The sequence below is a fragment of the Pseudophryne corroboree genome, chromosome 4, assembly GCF_028390025.1.
Source record: "Pseudophryne corroboree isolate aPseCor3 chromosome 4, aPseCor3.hap2, whole genome shotgun sequence".
Taxonomy (NCBI): domain Eukaryota; kingdom Metazoa; phylum Chordata; class Amphibia; order Anura; family Myobatrachidae; genus Pseudophryne; species Pseudophryne corroboree.
In genome coordinates, this window is record NC_086447.1 from 172538190 (window position 1) to 172553128 (window position 14939).

Genomic DNA, 14939 nt, shown 5'->3' on the forward strand with positions numbered 1-14939 from the left:
TTCCTGCACCCAGGCATCTGTTGTAGACTGCTACCAGATCTGTGCAAACTGTAGAAGTTGGCCTCCCACCCTCATAGGCAAACGCAAGGGGGGTTTCTGGTTGCCTAAAAAGAAGCAGCCCTCTGACCATGGTCCGGCTCCTGCCGCACCCAAAAAAAACTGATTTGCCTGAGCAAGGAGGCGGGGATATATGGAAGCCGGAAAAGCTGGGAAGCCGGAAAAGCTTTGACCGATTGGTGCAAATCTGCTGTCGCTTCATCATATCCCATTGTTATCCTGTGGATAACTGGTGGACCCTGCCGAAGAAATAATCAGTAGAAATTCTCTTTTTATATAAAAGTGAAATGGAATGGTACAATACACAGAGATAATAGTAAGAATATAATGTTTATAGACGTTATTTTGGAATGTGTTTGGTGATATTTATAATCAATGCACCCATCCAGTAAGCAGCCTTCCTGACATATCATAAAAACTATTATTTTCACCAGCTCCATAACAGGGCTGCAGTTTACTCTGTGATGGCCCTGCCCTCTAAACCTGTGACATCAGGATGTCATGCCTAGGGTGCAGGGTCATTAGCTCTGGGAAGTAGAGCTCTGCCCAGAGTGTCCTAAGGACACTAGGGATGGCCATTGACACCTCATTCATTGATGGTTGCCATCGATGGGATTGTTAACTGGAACCATTGATGGTAACAAACTACCTGGTAATATACCATCGATAGTTTCCTTCTCGCATGCATGACGCCCAGGTAGCTTTGTTTTAAGTTCTTAGTACTTCTGCTTTGGGGGCACGGGGAGGAGTCTAGCTCTGCGTTCTGGCACTGTGTGTGAGAGCCGGGGGTGGTGCAGGGCTGCTGACTGACAGCTTATACAGTGAAGTCAGCTATAGAGTAAGGCAGGACATTGGCATCCCAGCACTCTGTATGAATGGGTTCATTACTTTAGACACGCATAAACAAGCGCTTCCGCATGTGTAACGAGTCATGACTTGAGCTGCCTAGCCTCATTATTGGCTGGTCCGGAAGTCTTGCACACATGGGTGTATTTATAATGGGCGCAGGGTATGCAGTGCACTTCCAGAGCCCCCCCCCCCCGCCCACCACCACACACCCAGCACCTACAGTATATACTTACCTCTTAGTCATATGCCCTGTAATCATTGAGAAAATGGGATGGTAGCCCTTTTTCTTGAAGATCTGCGCATTTGCAGCACTGGTAAGATGGCAATATCGCTATTTTACTGGAGATCTGCGTGTGTGCAGGAGCCACTGGAACAGTGCAATGATCTACTAGGCAAAAGCACTGGCAAGAGGGGAGGGGTCCTGCATGGGGACAGCACATACAGTAGCAACCCTCCTCTCGTCCACTACCTCTGCTCGCACATCTATCACTATAACACAAGAACAGTCCAGGCTCGCTCTTCCTCACTGTCAGCAGTTCACCATTGGCTTTCAAATACAAAATAATGTGTTCTATGCCATTACATCTGTGTAAATTTGAATGTATGTTACCAACATTGTATTCCTTGTACAGTACCATTACATCTATATACAGTATGTATGTTTATTCCTTGTACAGTACCATTACATCTATATACAGTATGTATGTTTATTCCTTGTACAGTACCATTACATCTATATACAGTATGTATGTTTATTCCTTGTACAGTACCATTCCATCTATATACAGTATGTATGTTTATTCCTTGTACAGTACCATTACATCTATATTCAGTATGTATGCTTATTCCTTGTACAGTACCATTACATCTATATACAGTATGTATGCTTATTCCTTGTACAGTACCATTACATCTATATACAGTATGTATGTTTATTCCTTGTACCGTACCATTACATCTATATACAGTATGTTTATGCATTGTACAGTACCATTACATCTATATAAAGTGTGTATACCTTGTACAGTACCATTACATCTATATACAGTATGTATGTTTATTCCTTGTACATTACCAGTACATCTATATACAGTATGTATGTTTATTCCTTGTACAGTACCATTACATATATATACGTGTGTATACCTTGTACAGTACCATTACATCTATATACAGTATGTATGTTTGGTTTTCACACCATTCCTAGATTAGGACTTTTCCTTTCATTCTATTCCATCTAGTCAATGTTTTATAGTTAGGATACTATATATGGGGTGTAGTATGGTATGCCGGTGGCCGGGCTCCCGGCGACCAGCATACCGGCACCGGGAGCCCGACCGCCGGCATACCGACAGCGTGGAGAGCGCAAATGAGCCCCTTGTGGGCTCGCTACGCGCGCCACGCTATTTTATTCTCCCTCCAGGGGGGTCGTGGACCCCCATGAGGGAGAAAAAGTGTCGGTATGCTGGCTGTCGGGATTCCGGTGCCGGTATACTGTGCGACGGGATCCCGACAGTCGGCATACTGAAGACCACCCCTATATATGCAATGTGATAATTGGGTTACAGGCTTTCTTTTACAGTGCACAGCGTGAAAAGCAGGGTACAGTACTGCGTATTTATACAGTTATAAACATAGTGCAGTCATTAGTAGTACAAAATACATTGGGATATGATGAATGTAGAGATGAATATATACTAAAACAGATTTTGCACTTATCACAATTTGCGCAATTAAGCAGCAAAGAATGGAAGGGTGTCCCAACAAAGGGTGTTCCCTCACCCTCAAATGAGTTTAGGAAAACTTTTTGGTATGGGGCACCTTTCCCTTTGTGCTTATAATCAACAATTAAAAAAGAAGAGGAAAAGATCAACTTAACTTAAAAGTATGAATCCTCTATTTCTGTGTGTGTATCTTCACAACGGAATACCTTGCAGGTATTATACATGGAAAACGTCCAGAGTAAATATATATAAAAAAAGGAAGAAAAATAATCTAATGCAGTATGTTCATCACATACTGTATATCTAATATGCATAAGAATTGTTCATCACCAAAATAAAATCCAATATATATATTTAAAAACAAATTGCATTTAATAACAAAGATTAAAAATAGGAAAGATCCATTAATTTCATAAATGGATATTTGACATTCAATGATGTTACAATCCAGGTTTCTATGAAGGTGGCTTTCTACCAGAAATCGGACAAGAGAAGTGCTCTTAAAAAAGCTGTATAGATGTTCAAAGTCCCCGGGGAAGAATCAGCTCCTATAATGGGCACCCCGTCTTTGTCCACGTCTGGTCAGTCTGCCGTTGTTATCTCCTTCCTTTAGCTAAATATTGGATTTTATTTTAGAGAGATGAATATAGTCTATAGTATGATGGATTGATAAATGACATCTCGTGTACTGTTTCAGGTGTCTATTAGAAAAAGGAGACGTCGCTTTTGTAAAGGAAAAAACAGTTTTTGACAGCTTCACAGGTGAGTAAGAAGGTTTTTAAAAAGTGTTCTCTAAAAGGTACAGATAATTAGTACATGCAAACATGCTGGTGAATGATGTTGATAATTACATTTTTAGTATTAACCACTTCATGATGGGAGACTGTTTGCAGATTAATGAGTAGAACAATTTTTGTGTCCTTCTGCTTTGTTGGCTTTGCCAAAAATAACTTTTCTTTATTTTCAAATTATAAGAACGCTAATGTTATTCTATCTTTTTTTTTTAATTAGATACGGTTTAAATAGTAAGGCGGTAAATCATAAAATCATACAACTGTTCCAATTGTACTTTTTTTTCAAACAGCTTTATTGGGAACAAAGGGAATGGATGTGGTATGGAGAGAAACACGAAGAAGGGTAGTTGTGTTGGAAACATTGACTTAACATAGGCAACATTTGATGAGATACTCGTACATTAGGGTAGCAGAATAATTGAGGGATAGGGAATTAAAATGCTCAATAGACTAAGGCGTCTATTAATTTATTGTGATTGTACCTTAACAACACTTTAAGCTATTTTATCAACTAAGAATAACAACACTATTCGTAAAGGGATGGCAATGAAGGGGTGTGGTATGTTAGCAGGGCCGCCATCAAGGGGGTGCCCTGTGTACAGTTGTCCCGGGAAAAGCCGGCCCTAATCAATATGATGCCCTAGGCAAGATTTCGGCTGGTGCCCCCTAGCACCACTGCTAGTTCAGCCTCTGACCCTGCACCCCTTTCCCAGCACCATCACCTCTCACCTATAGCAGTCCTTATTTTGGTGTTCCTACCCCCTATATTTTATATAGGAACAGTGCGCACATTCGGTGCATAGCCCAAAAATGGGTATGTTCTTGCTGGAAAGGGGCATGACCATACAATAGTACCCCCAATTCAAATCCGCCATACAGTACTACAACTTTATTCACATTTTATCATGCAATAGTGTCCCTTATTCACGTTACATCACACTGAATTGCTACTTATTCACATTACACCACACCATAGACCACACAATAGTACCCTTTCTATACATTACATCATACAGTAGTGCCCCTTATTCACAATACATAACACTGAATTGCTCCTTATTCACATTACATCACACCATATTGCTCTATATTCACATTAGACCACACAGTAGTGCTCTTTCTATACATAACAGCACACAGAAGAGCACCTTATACACATAATGCCACACATTAGTAATGTATTTATACACATAATACCACACAATAATTCCCCTTACACGTGACACACATTATTAATGTCCTTATAAACATAATGCGCCTTCACATTATTACAACTTTTATTAATGCCCTTATACACATAATGTCCCTTACACATTTGCTGCGCATTATTAATGCCCTTATACACATAATGACACACATAATGCCCGTTACACATTTGCTGCACATTATTAATGCATTTATACATGACACGCCCCTTACACATATGCCAAACACTTTTGCACAAATAACCCACCCACACATAGCAATCACACGGCCGTAAACACTGTGACCCCTGCCTGCTTGGATACAGATGTGTCCTCATAAATCTTGCCTCAATGCGCCATGAAGCAAAAGATGCCTGGCATGAATCAGCTGGCAGCTCCTGGCCAGCTCTGATAACACCGGGCACCTTTTTTTAAATGAAAAATCATCTTATTTGCATTGCTGTGTGCACAAGCAGCTTCTGCTGATTAAAATGATATGCAGCATGCCTATATACTGTGTGCAACTGTGGCTGTATCTGCATACAAAATGCTACACACAGAATATAGGCATGCTGCATATCATTTTAATCAGCAGAAGCTGTTGGTGTCCCTAGGCATATCAAAAGCCCCAGGCATTTGCCTAGTTTGCCTATGCTTAGGGTCGGCTCTGGTCCCGGGCCCGGCCCAGCTGCCAGAGTGGAGGGCCCAGGCTACACAAACAGCCAGCGGTGGCTATTCCCGGCGGCCGCCGCCGCTGGTGGGACTGACACAGCTGCCCTTCATATCCCGCCGGCCGCCGCCGCTCCCCTTCTGTTGAGCGCGGGCCGGGCCGGCTATCACTGCGGGCTGCCCGACCAACCCACCCGCTGTCGCCGCCTGCAGCCGATCATAATCAGCAAGCAGCAGCTTGCTGTTTAATAAAGTTTTTTTTTTATCCGGTCATGACATCACGCTGCGTCAGGTGAAGAGGAGCCGCGGTGCTGAAGAACTAGGGGAGAGGAGGCTAGCAGCAGATAGTGTGGGAGAGAGAGAGCAGAGAGGACACTCAGGATGGATCTGTGTTTGTGTGTTTGTTAGAAGGGGGCCCGGGGCTGGCAATATAATATAAAAGGTATTATTCTCTGAAGGGGGGGGGGGGGTCACTGTGAGGACATGTGTACCTGGCACTGGGGGCATATCTGGCACTGGGAGCATTTCAGTATGTGGCACTGGGGGCATATCTGGCAGGCACTGTGGGGGCATTTCTGTATCTGGCACTGGGGGCATATATGTATCTGGCACAGGGGGCATATCTGGCACTGGGGGCATATCTGGCACTGGGGGCATATCTGACAGGCACTGTGGGGGCATATCTGTATCTGGCACTGGGGGCATATATGGCAGGCATTGTGGGGGCATTTCTGTATCTGGCACTGTGGGGGCATTTCTGTTTCTGGCACTGGGGGCATATCTGGCACTGTGGGGGCATACTGTGTCTGGCACTGGGGGCATATCTGGCACTGGGGGCATTTCTGTATCTGGCACTGGGGGTATATCTGGCACTGGGGGCATATCTGGCAGGCACTGTGGGGGCATATCTGTATCTGGCACTGGGGGCATATCTGGCAGGCAATGTGGAAGCATTTCTGTATCTGGCACTGAGGGCATATCTGGCACTGTGGGGGCATACTGTGTCTGGCACTGGGGGCATATCTGGCACTGGGGGCATTTCTGTATCTGGCACTGGGGGTATATATGGCACTGGGGGCATATCTGGCAGGCACTGTGGGGGCATATCTGTATCTGGCACTGGGGGCATATCTGGCACTGGGGGCATATCTGGCAGGCAATGTGGAAGCATTTCTGTATCTGGCACTGGGGGCATATCTGGCAATGGGGGCATATCTGGGAGGCACTGTGGGGGCATATCTGTATCTGGCACTGGGGGCATATCTGGCACTGGGGGCATATCTGGCAGGCACTGTGGGGGCATTTCTGTGTCTGGCACTGTGGGGGCATTTCTGTATCTGGCACTGGGAGCATATCTGGCAATGTGGGGGCATTTCTGTATCTGACACTGGGGGCATATCTGGCACTGGGGGCATATATGTATCTGGCACTGGGGGCATATCTGTATCTGGCACTGTGGGAGCATATCTGGCACTGGGGGGCATTTCTGTATCTGGCACTGGGGGTATATCTGGCACTGGGGGCATATCTGGCACTGTAGGGGAATTTCTGCATCTGGCACTGGGGGCATAGCTGGCACTGTGGGGGCATATCTATATCTGGCACTGGGAGCATTTCTGTATCTGGCACTGGGGGCATATCTGGCACTGGGGGCATACTGTATCTGGCACTGGTGGCATTTCTGTATCTAGCACTGGGGGTATATCTGGCATTGGGGGCATATCTGGCACTGTGGGGGCATTTCTGTGTCTGGCACTGGGGACATATCTGGCACTGTGGGGGCATATCTGTATCTGGCACTGGGGACATATCTGGCACTGGGAGCATTTATGTATCTGGCACTGGGGGTATATCTGGCACTGGGGGCATACTGTATTTGGCACTGTGGGGCATTTCTGTATCTGGCACTGGGGGCATATCTGGCACTGCGGGGATATTTCTGTATCTGGCACTTGGGGCATATCTGGCACTGGGGGCATTTCTGTATCTGGCACTGGAGGCATATCTGGCACTGGGGCATATCTGGCAGGCACTTTGGGGGCTTTTCTGTATCTGGCACTGGGGGCATATCTGGCACTGGGGGCATTTCTGTATCTTAGATAAAATTATTTTCAAATTGCGCTTGCAAAAAAACAGTGGCAGCCCGTGCGAACACAAGAATAGAGCATTCACCAACCTCTAAGTGCAAGAATAAAATTAATAAGAAATGACCACACGTGGCGCTACCGTTTAAAAATACAATGAATTGCTTACACAATGATAAATAGCAATAAATATCGTTATCAGATCAAATTTCAGAAATCCATCATAGTGTAGATCATCACTCCTAGAATTTAAAGGAGAATCCAATAGTGCAGATAAAAGATAGCACCATGAAGAGAAAGACTTGTTTATTGGTCCCACTCACATAAATACAGATGAATCAGCGCTTATCACCCTCATAGGGTTAACACGAGGAAAATCTTCATATAGACAAATGCAGATCAATCAATGTTTATTATCCTCATATGGTCGACAGAAGATGAGATGCTTCTGAGGAAGGATTGTTTAATCCGAAAACGCGTTCAAGCAGGACAAAAGGGACTCTGGGACACTTGGTCCTTGCAGCCACAACAGAACCAGGAGTCTCTTCACTGATCCTCCCCGCTTTGGGTGTGACATCTGGGGGGTCATTCCGAGTTGTTCGCTCAGTATTTTTTTCTCGCAACGGAGCGATTAGTAGCTAATGCGCATGCGCAATGTCCGCAGTGCGACTGCGCCAAGTAAATTTGCTATGCAGTTAGGTATTTTACTCACGGCATTACAAGGTTTTTTCTTCGTTCTGGTGATCGTAATGTGATTGACAGGAAGTGGGTGTTTCTGGGCGGAAACTGGCCGTTTTATGGGAGTGTGTGAAAAAACGCTACCGTTTCTGGGAAAAACGCGGGAGTGGCTGGAGAAACGGAGGAGTGTCTGGGCGAACGCTGGGTGTGTTTGTGACGTCAAACCAGGAACGACAAGCACTGAACTGATCGCAGATGCCGAGTAAGTGTGGAGCTACTCAGAAACTGCTAAGAAGTGTCTATTCGCAATTCTGCTAATCTTTCGTTCGCAATTTTGATAAGCTAAGATTCACTCCCAGAAGGCGGTGGCTTAGCGTGTGCAAAGCTGCTAAAAGCAGCTTGCGAGCGAACAACTCAGAATGACCCCCCTGATTCCTTGAAGGGCTCCAAAATACATCTGGACTGACGTGACTGTTGGGGACTTTGACCAGGGAACTGGTGATATATGCTTTTATGAAATTCTTTTCATGTGAGTGTAATGTTATATTAAATAATTATTCCTTATAAAAATGGTATTGCACTATATTGCTTTTTTTAAGTTTTAGTTATATAAGGAATCATCTTCTGTCGACCATATGAGGATAATAAACATTGATTGATCTGCATTTGTCTATATGAAGATTTTCCTCGTGTTAACCCTATGAGGGTGATAAGCGCTGATTCATCTGTATTTATGTGAGTGGGACCAATAAACAAGTCTTTCTCTTCATGGTGCTATCTTTTATCTGCACTATTGGATTCTCCTTTAAATTCTAGGAGTGATGATCTACATAACGATATTTATTGCTATTTATCATTGTGTAAGCAATTCATTGTATTTTTAACCGGTAGCGCCACATGTGGTCATTTCTTATTAATTTTATTTCTGTATCTGGCACTGGGGGCATATCTGGCACTGGGGCATATCTGGCAGGCACTGTGGGGGCTTTTCTGTATCTGGCACTTGGGGCATATCCTGTGTGGAATATAGGGGGTAATTCTGAGTTGATCGCAGCAGCAAGAAAGTTAGCAATTGGGCAAAACCATGTGCACTGCAGGTGTGGCAGATAATAAGAATTTACTTACCGATAATTCTATTTCTCGGAGTCCGTAGTGGATGCTGGGGTTCCTGAAAGGACCATGGGGAATAGCGGCTCCGCAGGAGACAGGGCACAAAAAAGTAAAGCTTTACTAGGTCAGGTGGTGTGCACTGGCTCCTCCCCCTATGACCCTCCTCCAGACTCCAGTTAGGTACTGTGCCCGGACGAGCATACACAATAAGGGAGGCATTTTGAATCCCGGGTAAGACTCATACCAGCCACACCAATCACACCGTACAACTTGTGATCTAAACCCAGTTAACAGTATGACAACAGAAAGGGCCTCTTAAAGATGGCTCCTTAACAATAACCCGAATTAGTTAACAATAACTATGTACAAGTATTGCAGATAATCCGCACTTGGGATGGGCGCCCAGCATCCACTACGGACTCCGAGAAATAGAATTATCGGTAAGTAAATTCTTATTTTCTCTATCGTCCTAAGTGGATGCTGGGGTTCCTGAAAGGACCATGGGGATTATACCAAAGCTCCCAAACGGGCGGGAGAGTGCGGATGACTCTGCAGCACCGAATGAGAGAACTCCAGGTCCTCCTTTGCCAGGGTATCAAATTTGTAAAATTTTACAAACGTGTTCTCCCCCGACCACGTAGCTGCTCGGCAGAGTTGTAATGCCGAGACCCCTCGGGCAGCCGCCCAAGATGAGCCCACCTTCCTTGTGGAGTGGGCTTTTACAGTTTTAGGCTGTGGCAGGCCTGCCACAGAATGTGCAAGTTGAATTGTGTTACAAATCCAACGAGCAATCGACTGCTTAGAAGCAGGTGCGCCCAACTTGTTGGGTGCATACAATATAAACAGCGAGTCAGATTTTCTGACTCCAGCCGTCCTTGCAATGTATATTTTTAAGGCTCTGACAACGTCCAACAACTTGGAGTCCTCCAAGTCGCTAGTGGCCGCAGGCACCACAATAGGTTGGTTCAGATGAAATGCTGATACCACTTTAGGGAGAAAATGCGGACGAGTCCGCAGTTCTGCCCTATCCGAATGGAAGATTAGATAAGGACTTTTATAAGATAAAGCCGCCAATTCAGATACTCTCCTGGCAGAGGCCAGGGCTAGTAACATAGTCACTTTCAATGTGAGATATTTCAAATCCACCTTTTTCAATGGTTCAAACCAATGGGATTTGAGGAAATCTAAAACTACATTTAGATCCCACGGTGCCACCGGAGGCACCACAGGAGGCTGTATATGCAGTACTCCCTTGACAAAAGTCTGGACCTCAGGGACAGAGGCCAATTCTTTTTGGAAGAATATTGACAGGGCCGAAATTTGAACCTTAATGGATCCCAATTTGAGACCCATAGATAATCCTGATTGCAGGAAATGTAGGAAACGACCCAGTTGGAATTCCTCCGTCGGAACCCTCCGATCCTCGCACCACGCTACATATTTTCGCCAAATGCGGTGATAATGTTTCACGGTGACTTCCTTCCGTGCCTTAATCAAGGTAGGAATGACTTCTTCTGGAATGCCTTTCCCTTTTAGGATCTGGCGTTCAACCGCCATGCCGTCAAACGCAGCCGCGGTAAGTCTTGAAAAAGACAGGGACCCTGCTGTAGCAGGTCCCTTCTCAGAGGTAGAGGCCACGGTTCGTCCGTGAGCATCTCTTGAAGTTCCGGATACCAAGTCCTTCTCGGCCAATCCGGAACCACTAGTATTGTTCTTACTCTTCTTTGCCGTATGATCTTCAATACCTTTGGTATGAGCGGCAGAGGAGGAAACACATACACTGACTGGTACACCCAAGGAGTTACCAGTGCGTCCACAGCTATTGCCTGTGGATCTCTTGACCTGGCGCAATATTTGTCCAGTTTCTTGTTGAGGCGAGACGCCATCATGTCTACAATTGGTCTTTCCCAACGGTCTATTAACATGTTGAAGACTTCTGGATGTAGACCCCACTCTCCCGGATGAAGATCGTGTCTGCTGAGGAAGTCTGCTTCCCAGTTGTCCACGCCCGGGATGAACACTGCTGACAGTGCTATCACGTGATTCTCCGCCCAGCGAAGAATCTTGGCAGCTTCTGCCATTGCACTCCTGCTTCTTGTGCCGCCCTGCCTGTTTACATGGGCGACCGCCGTGATGTTGTCCGACTGAATCAACACCGGCTTTCCTTGCAGGAGAAGTTCCGCCTGGCTTAGAGCATTGTAGATTGCTCTTAGTTCCAGAATGTTTATGTGAAGAGACTTTTCCAGACTCGTCCATACTCCCTGGAAGTTTCTTCCTTGTGTGACTGCTCCCCAGCCTCTCAGGCTGGCGTCCGTGGTCACCAGGATCCAATCCTGAATGCCGAATCTGCGGCCTTCTAATAGGTGAGCCTTCTGCAACCACCACAGAAGTGACACCCTTGTCTTTGGTGACAGGGTTATTCGCAGGTGCATCTGCAGATGCGACCCTGACCATTTGTCCAACAGATCCCTTTGGAATATTCTTGCATGGAATCTGCCGAATGGAATTGCTTCGTAAGAAGCCACCATTTTTCCCAGGACTCTTGTGCATTGATGTACTGACACTTTTCCTGGTTTTAGGAGGTTCCTGACCAGATCGGATAACTCCTTGGCTTTTTCCTCTGGAAGGAAAACCTTTTTCTGAACCGTGTCCAGAATCATTCCTAGGAACAGCAGACGAGTTGTCGGGATTAAATGGGATTTTGGAATATTCAGAATCCACCCGTGTTGTCTTAGCACCTCTTGAGATAGTGCTAAAGCTGTCTCCAGCTGTTCTCTGGACCTTGCCCTTATTAGGAGATCGTCCAAGTATGGGATAACTAATACGCCTTTTCTTCGAAGAAGAATCATCATCTCGGCCATTACCTTGGTAAAGACCCGAGGCGCCGTGGACAATCCGAACGGCAGCGTCTGAAACTGATAGTGACAGTTTTGAACAATGAACCTGAGGTACCCCTGGTGTGCGGGGTAAATCGGAACGTGTAGATACGCATCCTTGATGTCCAAGGATACCATAAAGTCCCCTTCTTCCAGGTTCGCTATCACTGCTCTGAGTGACTCCATCTTGAACTTGAACTTTTTTATGTAGAGGTTCAAGGACTTCAGATTTAGAATAGGCCTTACCGAGCCATCCGGCTTCGGTACCACAAATAGAGTGGAATAATACCCCTTTCCTTGTTGTAATAGGGGTACTTTGACTATCACCTGCTGAGCGTACAGCTTGTGAATGGCTTCCAACACCCTCTCCCTTTCGGAAGAGACGGTTGGTAAGGCAGACTTCAGGAAACGATGAGGAGGATCCGTCTCTAATTCCAACCTGTACCCCTGAGATATTATCTGCAGGATCCAGGGGTCTACCTGCGAGTGAGCCCACTGCGCGCTGTAATTTTTGAGACGGCCCCCCACTGTCCCCGAGTCCGCTTGAGAGGCCCCAGCGTCATGCTGAGGTTTTTGCAGGAGCCGGGGAGGGCTTCTGTTCCTGGGAAGGAGCTGCCTGTTGGTGTCTCTTCCCTCTTCCTCTGCCTCGTGGCAGGTACGACAAGCCCTTTGCTCTCTTATTTTTGTAGGAGCGAAAAGGCTGCGGTTGAAAGGTCGGTGCCTTTCTCTGTTGGGGAGTGACTTGAGGTAAAAAAGTGGATTTCCCGGCAGTAGCCGTGGCCACCAAGTCTGATAGACCAACTCCAAATAACTCCTCCCCTTTATACGGCAAAACCTCCATGTGACGTTTTGAATCCGCATCGCCTGTCCACTGTCGTGTCCATAAGGCTCTTCTGGCTGAAATGGACATAGCACTCACCCGAGATGCCAGTGTGCAAATATCCCTCTGTGCATCACGCATATAGATAAATGCATCCTTTATTTGTTCTAACGACAGTAAAACATTGTCCCTATCTAGGGTATCAATATTTTCAATCAGGGATTCTGACCAAACTACTCCAGCACTGCACATCCAGGCAGTTGCTATAGCTGGTCGTAGTATAACACCTGCATGTGTGTATATATTCTTTTGAATAACTTCCATCTTTCTATCTGATGGATCCTTAAGTGCGGCCGTCTCAGGAGAGGGTAACGCCACTTGTTTGGATAAGCGTGTGAGCGCCTTGTCCACCTTAGGGGGTGTTTCCCAGCGCGCCCTAACCTCTGGCGGGAAAGGGTATAATGCCAATAACTTTTTTGAAATTATCAACTTTTTATCAGGAGCAACCCACGCTTCATCACACACGTCATTTAATTCTTCTGATTCAGGAAAAACTGTTTGTAGTTTTTTCACACCATACATAATACCCTGTTTTACGGTATCTGTAGTATCAGCTAAATGTAACGTCTCCTTCATTGCCAAAATCATATAACGTGTGGCCCTACTGGAAAATACGTTTGAATTTCTACCGTCGTCACTGGAATCAGTGCCCGTGTCTGGGTCTGTGTCGACCGACTGAGGCAAAGGGCGTTTTACAGCCCCTGACGGTGTTTGAGGCGCCTGGACAGGCATTAATTGATTGTCCGGCCGCCTCATGTCCTCAACTGACTGTTTAAGGGAAGATAAACCATCACGTAATTCCACAAATAAAGGCATCCATTCTGGTGTCGACCCCCTGGGGGGTGACATCTGCATATTTGGCAATTGCTCCGCCTCCACACCAATATCGTCCTCATACATGTCGACACCACGTACCGACACACACCGCAAACTCACAGGGAATGCTCTAATGAAGACAGGACCCACTAGCCCTTTTGGGGAGACAGAGGGAGAGTCTGCCAGCACACACCACAAAGCGCTATATATACAAGGGATATCCTTATATTAAGTGCTCCCTTATAGCTGCTTTAATATATATATATATATAGCCATTAATGTGCCCCCCCTCTCTGTTTTACCCTGTTTCTGTAGTGCAGTGCAGGGGAGAGACCTGGGAGCCGTTCTGACCAGCGGAGCTGTGACAGAAAATGGCGCCGTGTGCTGAGGAGATAGGCCCCGCCCCTTTTTCGGCGGGTTCTTCTCCCGCTATTTTTCCAGTCAGGCAGGGGTTAAATATCTCCATATAGCCCCTATGGGCTATATGTGAGGTATTTTTAGCCTTGTATAAGGTTTATATTTGCCTCTCAGAGCGCCCCCCCCCAGCGCTCTGCACCCTCAGTGACTGCCCAGTGAAGTGTGCTGAGAGGAAAATGGCGCACAGCTGCAGTGCTGTGCGCTACCTTATGAAGACTGAGGAGTCTTCAGCCGCCGGTTTCCGGACCTCTTCACGCTTCAGCATCTGCAAGGGGGTCGGCGGCGCGGCTCCGGGACCGGACTCCACGGCTGGGCCTGTGTTCGATCCCTCTGGAGCTAATGGTGTCCAGTAGCCAAGCAGCAAATCCACTCTGCATGCAGGTGAGTTTACTACTTTCCCCCTAAGTCCCACGTTGCAGTGATCCTGTTGCCAGCAGGACTCACTGTAAAGAAAAAAACCTAAACTAAACTTTCTCTAAGCAGCTCTTTAGGAGAGCCACCTAGATTGCACCCTTCTCGTTCGGGCACAAAATCTAACTGGAGTCTGGAGGAGGGTCATAGGGGGAGGAGCCAGTGCACACCACCTGACCTAGTAAAGCTTTACTTTTTTGTGCCCTGTCTCCTGCGGAGCCGCTATTCCCCATGGTCCTTTCAGGAACCCCAGCATCCACTTAGGACGATAGAGAAATAACATTTGCAGAGAGATTTAGATTTGGGAGGGTTATTTTATTTCTGTGCAGGGTCAATACTGGCTGCTTTATTTTTACACTGCAACTTAGATTGCAGATTGAACTCACCACA

At 46.2% G+C, this 14939-nt stretch overlaps 1 protein-coding gene across 1 annotated transcript in view; it reads left to right on the forward strand.

The window, feature by feature from the left end:
• The window catches only part of LOC134909105 (serotransferrin-B-like), a 102980-nt gene that overhangs the window by 69964 nt on the left and 18077 nt on the right, over positions 1-14939 (forward strand). The window contains exon 14 of the mRNA XM_063915543.1: positions 3328-3392. Within this exon, the coding sequence (XP_063771613.1) occupies positions 3328-3392 (65 nt within the window). The remainder of the gene's footprint in view (positions 1-3327; positions 3393-14939) is intronic.